Source organism: Phoenix dactylifera, unplaced genomic scaffold (assembly GCF_009389715.1).
Source record: "Phoenix dactylifera cultivar Barhee BC4 unplaced genomic scaffold, palm_55x_up_171113_PBpolish2nd_filt_p 000806F, whole genome shotgun sequence".
In the NCBI taxonomy this organism is placed as follows: Eukaryota; Viridiplantae; Streptophyta; class Magnoliopsida; order Arecales; family Arecaceae; genus Phoenix; species Phoenix dactylifera.
The window spans coordinates 30,024-43,307 of NW_024068173.1; the positions used below are offsets into that span (position 1 = coordinate 30,024).

Below are 13,284 nucleotides of genomic sequence, written 5' to 3' on the forward strand. Positions count from 1 at the left end.
CTCCCATTCCAAATCCACCCATAAGTCTCTGGTCTTCTGCGGCCACTCATTGAAGAAGTGGCGCAGAGGCCTCTGGCCCTCCTCCTGCTCCCTCTCCACCTTCAGAGGCCTATCCAGCTTGAAATCAGCCCCTAGAACAAAGCAGTGCTGCTGCTTCTCCTCTGCGTCCCTGCCACAGTGAGAGTAAGTGCTCTGCCGCAGGGCAGAACTCCCCTATTTGGTATCTCCGAGTGAACTCATCCCTAGTTGCCTGAACTGCCATGAGCTCTCCTTCTCACTTCCTGAGGCCTGTGAAAAGAAGCAGTACTCACCCACATCCTTCATTCCATGACAATACCTGTCATTCCGAATTCGGATCGTGGGATTCGAACTTCAAAATTCTTCTAAAAATTAAATAGATCGAGTCAGATCGGATCCGAATTTAGTAAACTCAGATCCAATCCAAAAAATAAAATGGGTCCAATTTTAAAATCCGACTCAGCCCCAAATGGTCTTTACATTAACGTAGGCAGTAACAGTTCAAAAGCCCCTTACAGTCAAGGGGGAAAGGGGGATCACATACGAAGAATATGCCCAATTAGATTACAAACTGCTAATGGGATGCAGGACTTGGAGTAAGATATTTTGAAGTATCCATTTAAACTTCTGCTCCAACATTTAGCTAGATCATTTAAAATATGTAGATGAAGTCAGTCTTAGTGATCTTCAGATCTTTCATAGAAAGGCCACCTCTATCCTTAGCTAGTCAAATGAACATTCCAGTTGACATGGTGGTAACCATTCCTAGTATAACCCTTATCACGTATAAATTTTCAGAACCCAACCGGCTTTGTCAAGAATAATATCAGGGATCCAAGAGCATGTAAGCCAATGATTAGAAACAATATTCAAAATATTGTTAGCCAAAAGGTAATTCTGCCCACCCAAGATAAACTATTCGACTTCCATCCAGCAAGCTTAGCCTGTATTTATTACTGGAAATCAGCACAACTAAGCCTGCCATCAAAAATATTTGCACCTAGATGCATAGAAGGGAAAGGGCCAATCTACATGCGAGTCCTCTAGACACCATCCTTTGACCCGTGCCATATAATTTCTATAGGAGAGCTCTCTAGTGCAATGGTAAAATTGCTTCATCGTGGTCTGAATATTAAGAATTTGAAATATGAAAGCAGTTTCCCTATATACAAGAGCAAAACCGTATATCTTTAACCCTTCTCAGATCCTACAATTATTGAATGGGGTACCTTTTATATAACATCTTATTTGGGTGGGTTGTCTATCTAGTATGGTTGTACTAGATCTAATCGTAGACCAGTGGATCCAAAGCTCCTACAGGTCTCCCTTTGGACCGTGTCCAATCCATGATTGTATATCTAGATCAGATCAGCTCATTTCAAGATATGTCCTAGCCTCACCAGCACGTAAGAGGAAGATTAAAGAACTTTCATATTTTGGCCTTTTCCTGTTATTTTAAGTCGAACCATCCTCGATCATTTCGCCGTATTCATTGTCTGCCATCACAGAGGAAAATTAAAAACTTTTCATCTTTGTTACCAAACGAAAAAAAAAAAAGAAAAAAAGAATGAGAGCTTTCATCCTTTGGCCTTTTTCTGCCATTAAGTCAACCATCCTCTACTATTTTGCCGTATTCGTTGCCTACGATCACAGAGGCTTCCTGGAGACAAGAGGCAAAGCTCCTTCCGTAGCTCTCCCAAACTGATAAGAGGATTGATCCAGCCGAGAGAGAAGATGGCCTCTACTAGTAGAAGAAGGAATCGCCCTGCAACCAAATTAACGGAGGATGTTGTGGCCGAGATCCTCTATCGACTGCCTGCGAAATCCTTCTTCCGATTCCAATGCGTCTCCAAGTCATGGCTCGCCCTCACCTCTGACCCTTTCTATCAGAGCAAGCTCCCATGCACTGTGTCCGGTCTCTTCTACAACGTGAGACCTGCACTCCCCGACCGGTCGCCATTTCTCTTCAAGAGGTCGACCAGCGCATACATCAAACTATCAACCGTTTGCACGCTTGAACCTACGCTCAGCTTCTTGGCACCTCCTGAAAATATTCGGATCGTGGACTGTTCCAATGGTTTGATTCTCTGCAGCACATGGAATCCACGTTCACTTCTCTCTACATACTTTGTCTGCAACCCTGCCACTAAGAAATGGGCTGCTCTCCCTGAACGTTTTGGAAGACTTCGAAAACTAGTGCTGGCTTTCGATCCCCGACGCTCGCCTCACTACCATGTCATTCACTTCAAGAAAAGTCGGGGATCAACCGAGCTTGAAACTTATTCATCCAAGACGGGGAAGTGGGGCGAGTGCCAACCACTGTGGGACAACGATTCCGTTCGAATTCTCCGCTCACCGGGGGTCTACCATGAAGGAATTATTTACAAGTTAGCTTATACTCACAACCTTCTCATGGCAGTTTATCTTGAGAGAGAGGTTCATCGGAGGATCGAGCTACCAAGTTCCACGGACCACGGACACATGAGGTTTTCCCTTCAGAACCGATGTATTGGGCTCTCTGGGGGTTACCTGCATTATGCCCATAAAGGTAAAACTGAACTGCAAATTTGGGTTCTCAAGGATTTAGATAATAACCAATGGATTTTGAAGCATCGTGCTGATATCAAAACCATAGTTGAGATGAATCAAGGTGAGATGGCTCTGCATCAGTTATCCCCGTTTTCCATTGGCTACTTTGATATATCGGCATTCCATCCGGATGGAAATATTGTCTATCTACAAGTTCTTCGTAAACTCTTCGCCTACAACTGGAACAATGCTCGCTTGGAAGAGGTTTGTGCCTTCGGTCATGGCCGCCTTCTAGGTCTTTTTGTCTATACGCCTTGCTTTTCGGATTGCTTCAGAAATGATGGTATTTAATGCATTGGTGATGATGGATATTATGCTTTCTGTTTGCTAGGATTTGCAATAAGGGTTGCAAGATATCATAATTAATGTATTGTATTTTTCTACTATTTATGTTTTTTCAGTTGTCTGCAGTGTGAAGAACTTTCTGGTTTGTATGATTTGAACTTATCTAGTTTTCTTGTTTTAATTATTGACATATTCCAGAGTTATGAGTTCTAAAACACGTAGTTGCTGCTCCATTTTCGAATTCAACATGCTTGTGTTATTATTATCCTTCATATTTGTTAAACATTTACAGTAAGATGCTGCTTTTCATATTATTTCATGCTTCAATATATTATCAGGGTCAGTCATGCTTCTATATATTAAGCTTTTTACACTATCACGATTTGCCCCACTCATCTAATCGCATTTGCCTTTGATTTTGATTTAGAAGGATGGATTTATTTACCCTTTCACTGAATATTTTGCAATTAGAGAAGGAAAAAGATATTATTTATGGGTTGTTTGGAATCCTACAAGTGGAGCCATATGCAGCTCAAGTTGCAAGTGCAAGCCAATTCACTTGTTTGGATGCCTATAACTCAAATTGCATAATAAGTTGAGTTACTCGTTGGGTTGCAACTCCAAGTTATCTTGTAGTAAGTCGATTTGCAATCAAAATAGCTACGAAACAAGTTAGAGCCACTTGAGTTGGTATCTTATTAAAAAAAAAATCTTCTCCTCCTCTTCATATCTCCTCCCTAGCCTTGCTCCTGAGTTCCTTCTCGCCACTGCCTTCAATGCCACCGCGAGCTTTTGCTACCTTCGAGAGGCTACCATTGCCTCCTTCTCCTCAAACTTCATTGCAACATGTCTCTCCACCTCCTCCTTTCTTTCCCTTCCCTCCTCTACCTTCGGGAGGGCCACAACCACCTCAGATCTCCACCGTGTCGCTCTTCTCTTCCTCCTCCTCTACTACCTCCTACTCCCTCCGCCCCTCTCTTTCACCTTCTCTGATCTCCTCAATGCCTACACTGCCTTCCACACTTAGGCCTCGTCACTTGCGGCTTCGATACTAACTTCATATAGAACACTATTATCTCCATGTATATCGAGTGCTCCAACTTGGCATCCGTTCACAAGCTGCTCAATGAAAAGTTTGTCAGAAATATATCTTTTCCCAAACTCTCCTCCAAGCATAAGAAGTGAGCATCCTTATAAGTCAACTATATTATAGCTTAAGTTGCAATACGACTTAACTTGTAGTATAACTTCAACTACAGAGCTCCAAAGAGGCCCCTAGAGTGACAATTTTGGAAGGAAAGAGGGAAGAGTCGAGCCCCTGCCATATTCCTCTCTTTCACTTCCTTTAACCTCTTCGGATGAACGCCCACTCCCCTCACCTTCCATAAGGCCACATGTCATGTTCAACATTAAAGTAGCCTACTAAAATTTGTTCTAAAATGGGTTTGAACCCTGGCCATGTGTATGGCTCCAAAAAACACCGACCACCCAACCAAAATTTTAAGCATCGAAATACATTAAATTAAAGGGTTTTTACAAATTATTTCTTAAAATCTTGTTTATTTGCCTAGTAATCATTGTCCTTTTCATATTTATATAAAATCCTTATAAAGTTCTCCATTTATACAAATCAGTTCTTCCGCTAATCTTCATTGACCAAACCTAGTTAAGAGTTTAGAAGGACAAAAATGCTCTTACCTTAACCATGAATGGTTCTTAAACTTGGTCTCTTCTTTCTCACTTCATCTTCTTCCATACTTTGCCCTCTTCTCACTCAAGACGGGGCTATTTTGGGGACCATCAGTGTAGGGGCATAGGTTAAAGGGATCGGTTAAATGTGAGAATCGGAAATGATTATAAGTAGAATATTTTGTTATCATCTAGTTAATACAAGGGATGCATAAATAGAATGTTCCACTATCATCTATTATTTACTCATCCAATGGTTTCCGTGCGTGAGACCATGAGGGTGTATGATGGGATGATGACTTTGTAGGCTTTCCTCGTCATCATTCACAACAAAGAGTAATGTAAAGACCTGTGCGAGTGTGTATTTAGTCCCACATCAGTTATTCACTGGATAGATCTTGGGTACTTATACAAGATCAAAGAATTCAAATAATACCTTTTGGCTAGCCATTTTGGGTAAGATCCTACATTGTTACAAATGGTATTAGAGCGGACCTAGCCCATAACCTATATGGACTAGGGGACACTGCGACACGGATCCATTGGGATTGACCACGAGCTGATCTTGGTATTTGTGATTAGATTTGAATGGATTTGAATTCTTAGCCTAACGAGGACGTCAGGGCTTGAACGGAAAGAGTATGGGAGGACCCGTGCGGGCGTGTGTTTAGTCCCACATCGGTTATTCGCTGGATAAATCTTGGGTACTTTTACAGGATCAAGGAATCCAAATAATACCTTCCGGCTAGCCATTTTGGGTGAGATACTCGGTTGTTACATTTAATGAGGTAGATATTTGTACAATGTCCTAGTTACGCTTTTTTCTCTTTTTTGTGGTTTAGAGTCCTGTTGTAAAAACTCGGATTTTTGGGCTTGTGGGCCGGCCCAGAGTAACTGGCCCAGCCCCCAACCCAATTTCTGTGGGCTTGTGGGCCTGCCCGAAGAGGCCAAGCGCAGCCTAACCGTGCACAGTGGCGCGATTCAGGCGGAAGAGTCTTCTTCTCTCCTCCGATTCTGATAGGGTCGGAGACCTCCCGAGAACAATCCAAGTTTGACTTGAACTCTAGAATCTCGGGTATTTAATTCCCCTCCCCCTCCTTGGATTTTCTCCACTAGAATGGTCGAGAATAGCCACTGATTCGAAGCCCTCTTTCTGAGCTTTCTTCCTCGATTCCTCGTCGAAAAGAGCCGACGGAGGCTTTGCCAGATCGAGGTAAGAATCCTTAATCCTCTTCTCCTTCTCCGTTGTCTTGGCTTTTGTTCACATTGAATTAAGCTAGCAAATCACCGGAATACCTTCCAAACCAGGGGTTCCCTGTTTCGGCATCCTTCTTCTGAGTTTCGCTGCCACCGACTACCGGATTCGTTCGAATTTCGCCGTCGTCCAGGACTCCTGAGAACGTGTGGCTGCTAGTTAGGGAGTTAACCATGGTTCAAGTCGAGTTGCCATGGATCATACCCTATCTTTTTTGAGATCTTCTTCTCTTCTTCCTTGTGCTGGCTGGCCACTATCACCGGCGAGGCAGCGGACGATGGGCCGCTAGTAGAGTTAAGAAACAGCTCACGATGTAAATCCAGCAATTCAAACCAATAAATAAATAAATATATATATGTGTGTGTGTGCGCGCGCGCGCGTGCTGATTCAAGTACAGGGACTTTTTTCTCTATTGAAGACTAGCTAACACAATGATTTTGACAAAGATTTGTGTAGGTCAAATCCAACCCATATTTGATTCAGCTCCAAAACTTGAACACAGGTCTAATCAATAACAATCCTACATCAGATTAGGTTTAATTTGTTTTGAAAATTAGGTCGAGAATAATGCAAAAATAACACCAGGAAGAGCATCTTGCAAAAATAACCCCATCAAATGCAGTGTCAGCAAGAGGGTTTTTTTTTTTTCTTGCGTCCAAATGTTGAAATGGGTAGTTGGAAAGTAGTCACGGTGGGGTGCATCCATTAGTCTACGCTTTGGCCTGTGCTATAATAGCAAAGATTTATAAATTTGTATAGGAAAGATTTGCTGCCATTGAAAGAAAGCTGGATCTGGGCGAGTTCGGTGGATTACAAATCACAAGCTCCACAGCCCGTAGAATATCGACACCCCCTGCCAATGGTCCACCCTATTCCTTACCATGTGCATCGTAATTGCAAGGATTTGTGGATACAGACACAAGTCAAGCGGACTCAACCCCTCGGATTAGTTGAACATGAAACTCTTTGATTAGTTAAATATGTTCTTCAGATTTATTTCGCTTCAAGAATTTTAGTTCTTGTGAATATCTCTGAATGATGTGGTGCCGTATAGTGATCCAAAAATAGCCAGTTAACTATCGTACATCTCATGATTACATTTGAAAGTTCTAATAGAGAATGCTGCCCACATCAGCTACCGTGGCATGTGTGGATTAACAGAATATTTTGTGAAGCCTTGAGAAGATTCTAGGAGATCAATTTATGCAACATCCTCCGAGTCAGAAACACACTAAAACAGACCTGCTTGGTAATGAGCCGGAGAGGTGGAAGCAATCAGGTCGGACAAGATACGCAGAGGGGAGTTGATGGCCCCTGCCCTCCGTGATATGATATAAATTGGATCAAACTGAGTTCAGATGTTTCCCACAACCAGTAGAGAACAATTTGAGCTCGTTACCATATATATTGAATTTCAAAAAGGATGCAGAATTCATCAAGCTGCCTTCTTACAATTTATCAGAACTAGAAACACAAGCCTGCCCGAAAACATTTCAGGTGATTTCACTGCTTTTGCAGCTTGTCTCGCATACCAACAATCAGGCCAAAAATAAAGTCATCAAAAGAGGCGTAGAAGATGATGGTGAGTGACCATCCACAAGTTTACCCAAAAAAACAGGGCCATCCACACATTGAGTTGCACACCTCCACCAGCAAAAAGAATAAAGCAGGGTAGAGAGTGCCCATACAAAAGCATTAGCTTCAATCCTTGATCTGACCTTGGTTTTCCACTTTCCCAGCTGTAATGGGTGATTAGATATCTGAGTAGAAAACTAACCCTTCAATAACTGCTTGCAACAACCATGGTCGACGCCACAGAGCAAATCAAGCAGGGAAGAATTTGGCAAACCCATTGTCTGCTGCATTCATGTTTTATTTACTGTCATATTAGCATACCCAAACACAGGTTTGCAAACCAATAGCATGCATTCATGTTTTATTTACTGTCATACTAGCATACCCAAACACAGGTTTGCAAACCAATAGCATGCTTCTACGCAAGAAAATCAATTGTTCATAGATAGCACAACCAACAAATCGATGACAAAATTGACATCACAAGAAAAATCAAATAAAAAACTTAGAGAAGCAGTCAGAATTGATTAAGCATATTTCATTATAGTGCTCCAAATAAATTAGTTTGGTCACCAATCAACTCAAACAGAAAATGCAGAAAGCAACTATTACCTATCAGAACTACCACAAGTCCATACCATCCACTCTATCAATGGCTGGCATTTATCTTCTCAAAAAAGAACCATTTCTAAAAAAGCAAAACTAGAGCCACATTCTCTTAGGCCCCAACAACTTCTGGTTCACCTTCCATGGGGACATCATCTGCAGGCCTCTCAATCTTAACACCCACATCCTCCTTGTAGTCTCCATGAACCTGCAAACACCAATAGTCAAAAGAATTAGACAACAATGTAAGCTTTCTACTCAAGCTCCAAATAAAATGGCATTCTACAATTGCAGTGGCACAGACAGAGACTGCATAGAGAGAACGATAATGAGTACCTCCATGAGCTTCCCCAGATCAAATTTTGGGGCCTTCAGTATCTTGACCTTCCGAATGAACACATTCTGAAGCGGGTAAATGCTCGTTGTAGCTTTCTCGATCTCCTTCCCAATGACTTCAGGTATAAATTTCTGTACAAGGTCTTTGAGATCACATGACGTGGCTTGGTTGACCATAATCTCTCTCATCTTGCGGCGTATCTGAATATAATACAAAAAATGAACTATTACACTTCTTTTTGGGTAAACTTATTACTACTTCATAAAGATAATGATTCACATATAACTAGGGTTGAAGCCCAAAATGTTATTTACCTGCCGGATCTGGCTAGTTTGAGCATAGCAAGTGCGCTTGACCTGATTTGGACGTCTCTTGGTAAAGCCAATACAGAACATCCGCAATGTGTAACTATCAGTGGTCTTCACATCAACATGAGCCTCAATAAGAGTCTGCCACTTCCGCACTAACGACCTAAGCTTGTCAGTCGTAAAATTCATGCCCTGGAAGGGATAATTATAAGGAGATGAATAACAAAAAATATTGCAGTTATGAAGCTACCACCCAAGTAACGCACATACCCAGAAGTTTGTGAGGACATTTTTCCCTTGAACATCCTCTGCACGAAGCCGGATCTTTCTGTAAGCCTGGTCCTCATCATTCTGAAGGTCCGCTAAAGAAACTTCGAACACTCTGTGCTTCAGACCCTCAGATGCAATCTGGATAATGAGGGGACAAAACAGTTTAAACATGACCAACTACCAGAGAATAACAAACCAGGCATGTACATGGCAATGGAAGAGACCTGTCACAGGTGTGAGTATCTAGATGATTGATTCCTTAGGGAATCATAAGAACAAAATTACCCTAGATGTGTATCACAAAAATAACATTTATACACAAGACTGATGTGTGCAGTGATGCACAGATCATCTCAGATCATCTCAGATATGGTATTTAAGAAATCACAGCCTGCTATAAATGACAGGATGTCAATAATTACAGTACTTATTTTTCTAATCCAATAGGAATCTGTCTCTGAAGTTGCTAATTGGCTACATCAAATGAGATTCAAACCAAGCCTGAGCATAACAAGACAAATCAAAGTGTGTTGAAATCTCTCAGAGTAAATATATATATGCATAGACAAACAGACAGAAATACAAATTATACACCAACCAAGAACACCATTTTTAAAGAAAAAAAAATCTCCCACAACCAGCCCAAACCCTCTGCATGCCCAAAGTGCACAAGCACACCCCTAGAAGATCAGAATGGCCTGTCCAAGCCCCTTATCTCATATTACTACACAAACAAATCATACAGCTTCGCACACTGTTCTCATCAGGCACAACCACATCTCATGCGAGATTGCATCTTGACATGGGAACTAGACTCATGGTAAACATAAGTAACTTGAACTAGTACAGGTGAACAAGCAGTGAAGAAAGGATCTCTAGAAAATTGGGGATGCAAAAGCTCATACAAAAGCTTCAACCACTAAGCTAAACTTGTTATAAGAGGAAAAAAAATCTCACCTATTTGGCAAATGGTTTATTAATTAATTCTTTTAGAAGTGCCATTCTAATGTCATAGATTTCAAAAAACAGAGCTACAAGTGTACCGATATTTTAATTAAGCTCAGTCACCATAAAATCTGCAAGCATGAATGTCAAGAAACAGATTGGCAGAGTGAGCATGAAAGCAACATCCAAGGTAACCATCCATACACAAAAAGTGGATCATCCAAATTAAAATTTGCACGATCACAACAACCCATATAATTACTCTTGCTCACAGGGTCATTCATCTGCAAACCCCTGTTCCACTAGCATGTCTAATTGCCTGTACTTGAATTTGCATGAGTGCGAGCCTGCTGATGTCTTGCAAGCAAAAAAGCAACCTGATTAGAGCCTATGTGAGAACAAAGTAGTCCCACGGTTCTACCATGTTCGCTTAATCAACATTATATCCCGCCAAAAATGCAACCCATAACATCTTCCGAAAAAAAATATCAAAAAGATACCTACCAAGTATGGAAACGAAGTAACCATCTGGAATTAATTCACCCGCCAAACGAAGTACAGAGCTTTCATGAAATTATAAATAAACTTAAAGGAAAAAAAAGAAAAACAGATAGGCAAATTCAAATGCAAACAAAAAGAACCTACAGAAGAAACAAGATCTGAATGCTCAAACATCCTATCAAACAATTTGTGCAAAAGATCGATGCCAAGGACTCACGGCTCAAGTTATAAATCTTTAGACTGAATCCAAATATCCTCATTTCACAATCTCACACCGTTCTTTGTTCTCTTTCAACCAAAGACTAACTTTATAATTAGGTAAACGCTAGCAAAAAAAAAAAATTTAGACATCTTCAAGACTCAACACAACAAAAACAATACACACAGAAGTAGCGGAAGAATATTCTATGAACAACACTAAAAAATATCAATCAAGCACGAAAATAATAATGACTAACCTTGGTACCCTGGGTCCTTGAGACTAGGGTTTTCCCGATGTTCCTCACGTTGAAGACTGAGGGCGCCTTGATGTCGTACCAGTCCTTCTTCGAGAAGGGATCAACACTGCAATAGATTAATCAAATCATAATTGAGCGATAAAAAGAGGAAAAATAGGAAAGGAGTTGATATTAACGTACGCCTTCTTCTTGCCCCCCTTCTTTCCCTTCGAGATCCTCTTGTTCTTGCTGAAAGGATCGGAAACGGATATAAAGAGATGAGAGATTGAAACACAAAGCGAAGAAAAATAGAGGAAAAACGGAGGTAAGGATCGCATCCTCACCCGACCGCCATGTCTGCGGTTGCTGCCGCTGCTCCTCCTCCACGATAGGGTTTTCGGCGCCACGCAACGAGAAGGGCGAAACTCCTTGCCCTAGAACCCCCTCTTATAGCCGCTAGTAGGGCTGCACGGGTCGGATCGGACTCCCCCAGACCTTACCCGGTTTCATATTCGGGTGGGGCTTTTGGACCCGCCCCAACCCCTGAGCTGATCAGGTCAGATGGGGTCGGATCAACCAAACAAACTAAAAAAAAAGACAAAAAAAAAAAAAAAAAAATCATGTGGATCATCCAAATCGGGTCGGGATCGTATGATCCAAATATAACCTAAAATATTTGGATCCACGTTGGACCAATTTAGCCGGATTTGCCATTCCAATCAAATTTTTAGTTGTTCTTTTTAAAAAAATTTTGCATAAATATCTTTCTAAAAAATTTAAATTTATATAAATATCTTTTTAAAATTTATATTTATTTTTATCCTCATAAAATAATATTTTTACACAAATGCCTCTAGTATAATGGTTCTTCTAACACTATTAATAAAAATTATATTTATTTAAAATAAAAGAGAATTTTGTAATTACTTTTTTTGTCTCCATCGTGATCGTCTTATAAATATTTTTTTTTTTGCACATCTATCCATTAAGAGTATTTTAGTCATTTTAATTGAAACTGTTAATTTTTTTAACAGCGTTAGATTGCATGGGTATGTATGCAAAAATAAGGATGGAAAAGGATAGAATAGTAAAATAAGTATTTTACGAGAGTATACAATAAATATTAATGGTATGTCTTTGTGGCATGGATTGTTAAACGATACCACTCTACATACTGATCCCAATGATGTTTTAGTAGAAACTCCTACTATCCACTAGACCACTAGTAATGACAAGGGTGAGTATGGTCGCACGGAGATTCGGGCTCATTATGTCAATTCAAGACCTCACCCAAAATGGTAGCTGGAAGGTGTTATTGGGGTTTATTGATTCTATATGAGTATCCAAGATCATCACATACTTTCTGAAAGAGTAGATGCCCTATAAGCCAATCATTTGATGGGTTTCTCTTTGTAATCCTCCAAATCATGTACTTTGACACTCGATATATATCAATAAAGGCATTGTGTTTCATCATTTGCTGCTTATCTATTTTATTATTGGATGATGAACCCCATAAATTAGGACATTGGTTTTAGGGTTATGATGAGATCATACCAGTGAGACCTAAAATCCTAAAATCCTAATTTAGAATATTCCCAGTCAAATTGGTATATTGAGTCGGGGATCAATATTACCGGAAAGACTGGCACATCTTATGTATGCTCAATGTAGAGGGTGATTGATCTCACAATCACTTGTGTGAGACACTAATACAAAGATGTGGGTGCTCATTAGAGGAATGAGTTCACTGAAATGACCAGCCATGAGAACATCTTATGGATTCTTACTTAATTATCAAAAGATGGTTCTCATAGTGGGAGTTGTGCAAGTGATCCTTAGACCTGAGATCACCATGGTACCTTATGCACTTGAAGCTATGTTTTGGTTTACCCTCATTCACGACATTGCGTTGTGTACGGGGTATTCTGGATATGGTGGATTTTGTACGAAGGTTGTGAGTAGGTCAACAAGGAATCAGTCACTTCTAGTAAGAGAAGGTAACATCCTACTTACTCTAATCTTATGATGATTCAAGAAGCCTTTGATCAAAGCAAAATGAATATTAGAAAGAGTTTCTAATGTTTCATTGTTTGAATTATCATATAAAAGATTGAGAGAGACATGAATAAGTGATTGAGTTTGATATTGATCCATACTCGAGCACTTATTCAGGATGTAGTATGACTGAGGGATTGAATTGCACAGTAACTTTCCACTGAAGGGTATGTTTGGATTTGTCCAATACATTCCTCATCTTCCGGGTAGACATGATACGTTGCTAGACGTCAATCATGTCTTGTGGGTTGATCGGATCAAAGAGTTTGATTAGATCAAAGCATCAGAAAGGTTCTGATTGCTAAGTCAGGTTTAGCACTAAATTGAACCTAAATTGGATTAGAGGTATTCTAATCAGGTTAGGTCAACTTGCACCTGCACCTACTGCTGGCTAAGATAAGGAACCCAATG

General features: G+C 40.5%; 2 protein-coding genes across 2 annotated transcripts; one reads left to right on the forward strand and one right to left on the reverse strand.

The window, feature by feature from the left end:
* The first annotated feature begins 1,746 nt into the window (after window positions 1–1,746).
* LOC120107256 (F-box protein At5g07610-like) lies at window positions 1,747–2,945 on the forward strand. Its single transcript, XM_039120466.1, has one exon. It carries the CDS (start codon window positions 1,753–1,755, stop codon window positions 2,896–2,898), a length of 1,146 nt encoding a protein of 381 aa, XP_038976394.1. The 5' UTR covers window positions 1,747–1,752; the 3' UTR covers window positions 2,899–2,945.
* Window positions 2,946–7,910: 4,965 nt separating this feature from the next.
* On the reverse strand, window positions 7,911–11,263 carry LOC103717777 (40S ribosomal protein S3a). The gene is made up of 7 exons (XM_008806289.4): window positions 11,160–11,263; window positions 11,017–11,064; window positions 10,837–10,942; window positions 8,933–9,070; window positions 8,669–8,854; window positions 8,354–8,554; window positions 7,911–8,225 (listed from the first exon to the last, which is right to left on the reverse strand). The coding sequence occupies exons 1-7, from the start codon at window positions 11,168–11,170 to the stop codon at window positions 8,130–8,132; spliced, it is 786 nt and encodes a 261-aa protein (XP_008804511.2). The 5' UTR covers window positions 11,171–11,263; the 3' UTR covers window positions 7,911–8,129.
* Window positions 11,264–13,284: the final 2,021 nt, after the last annotated feature.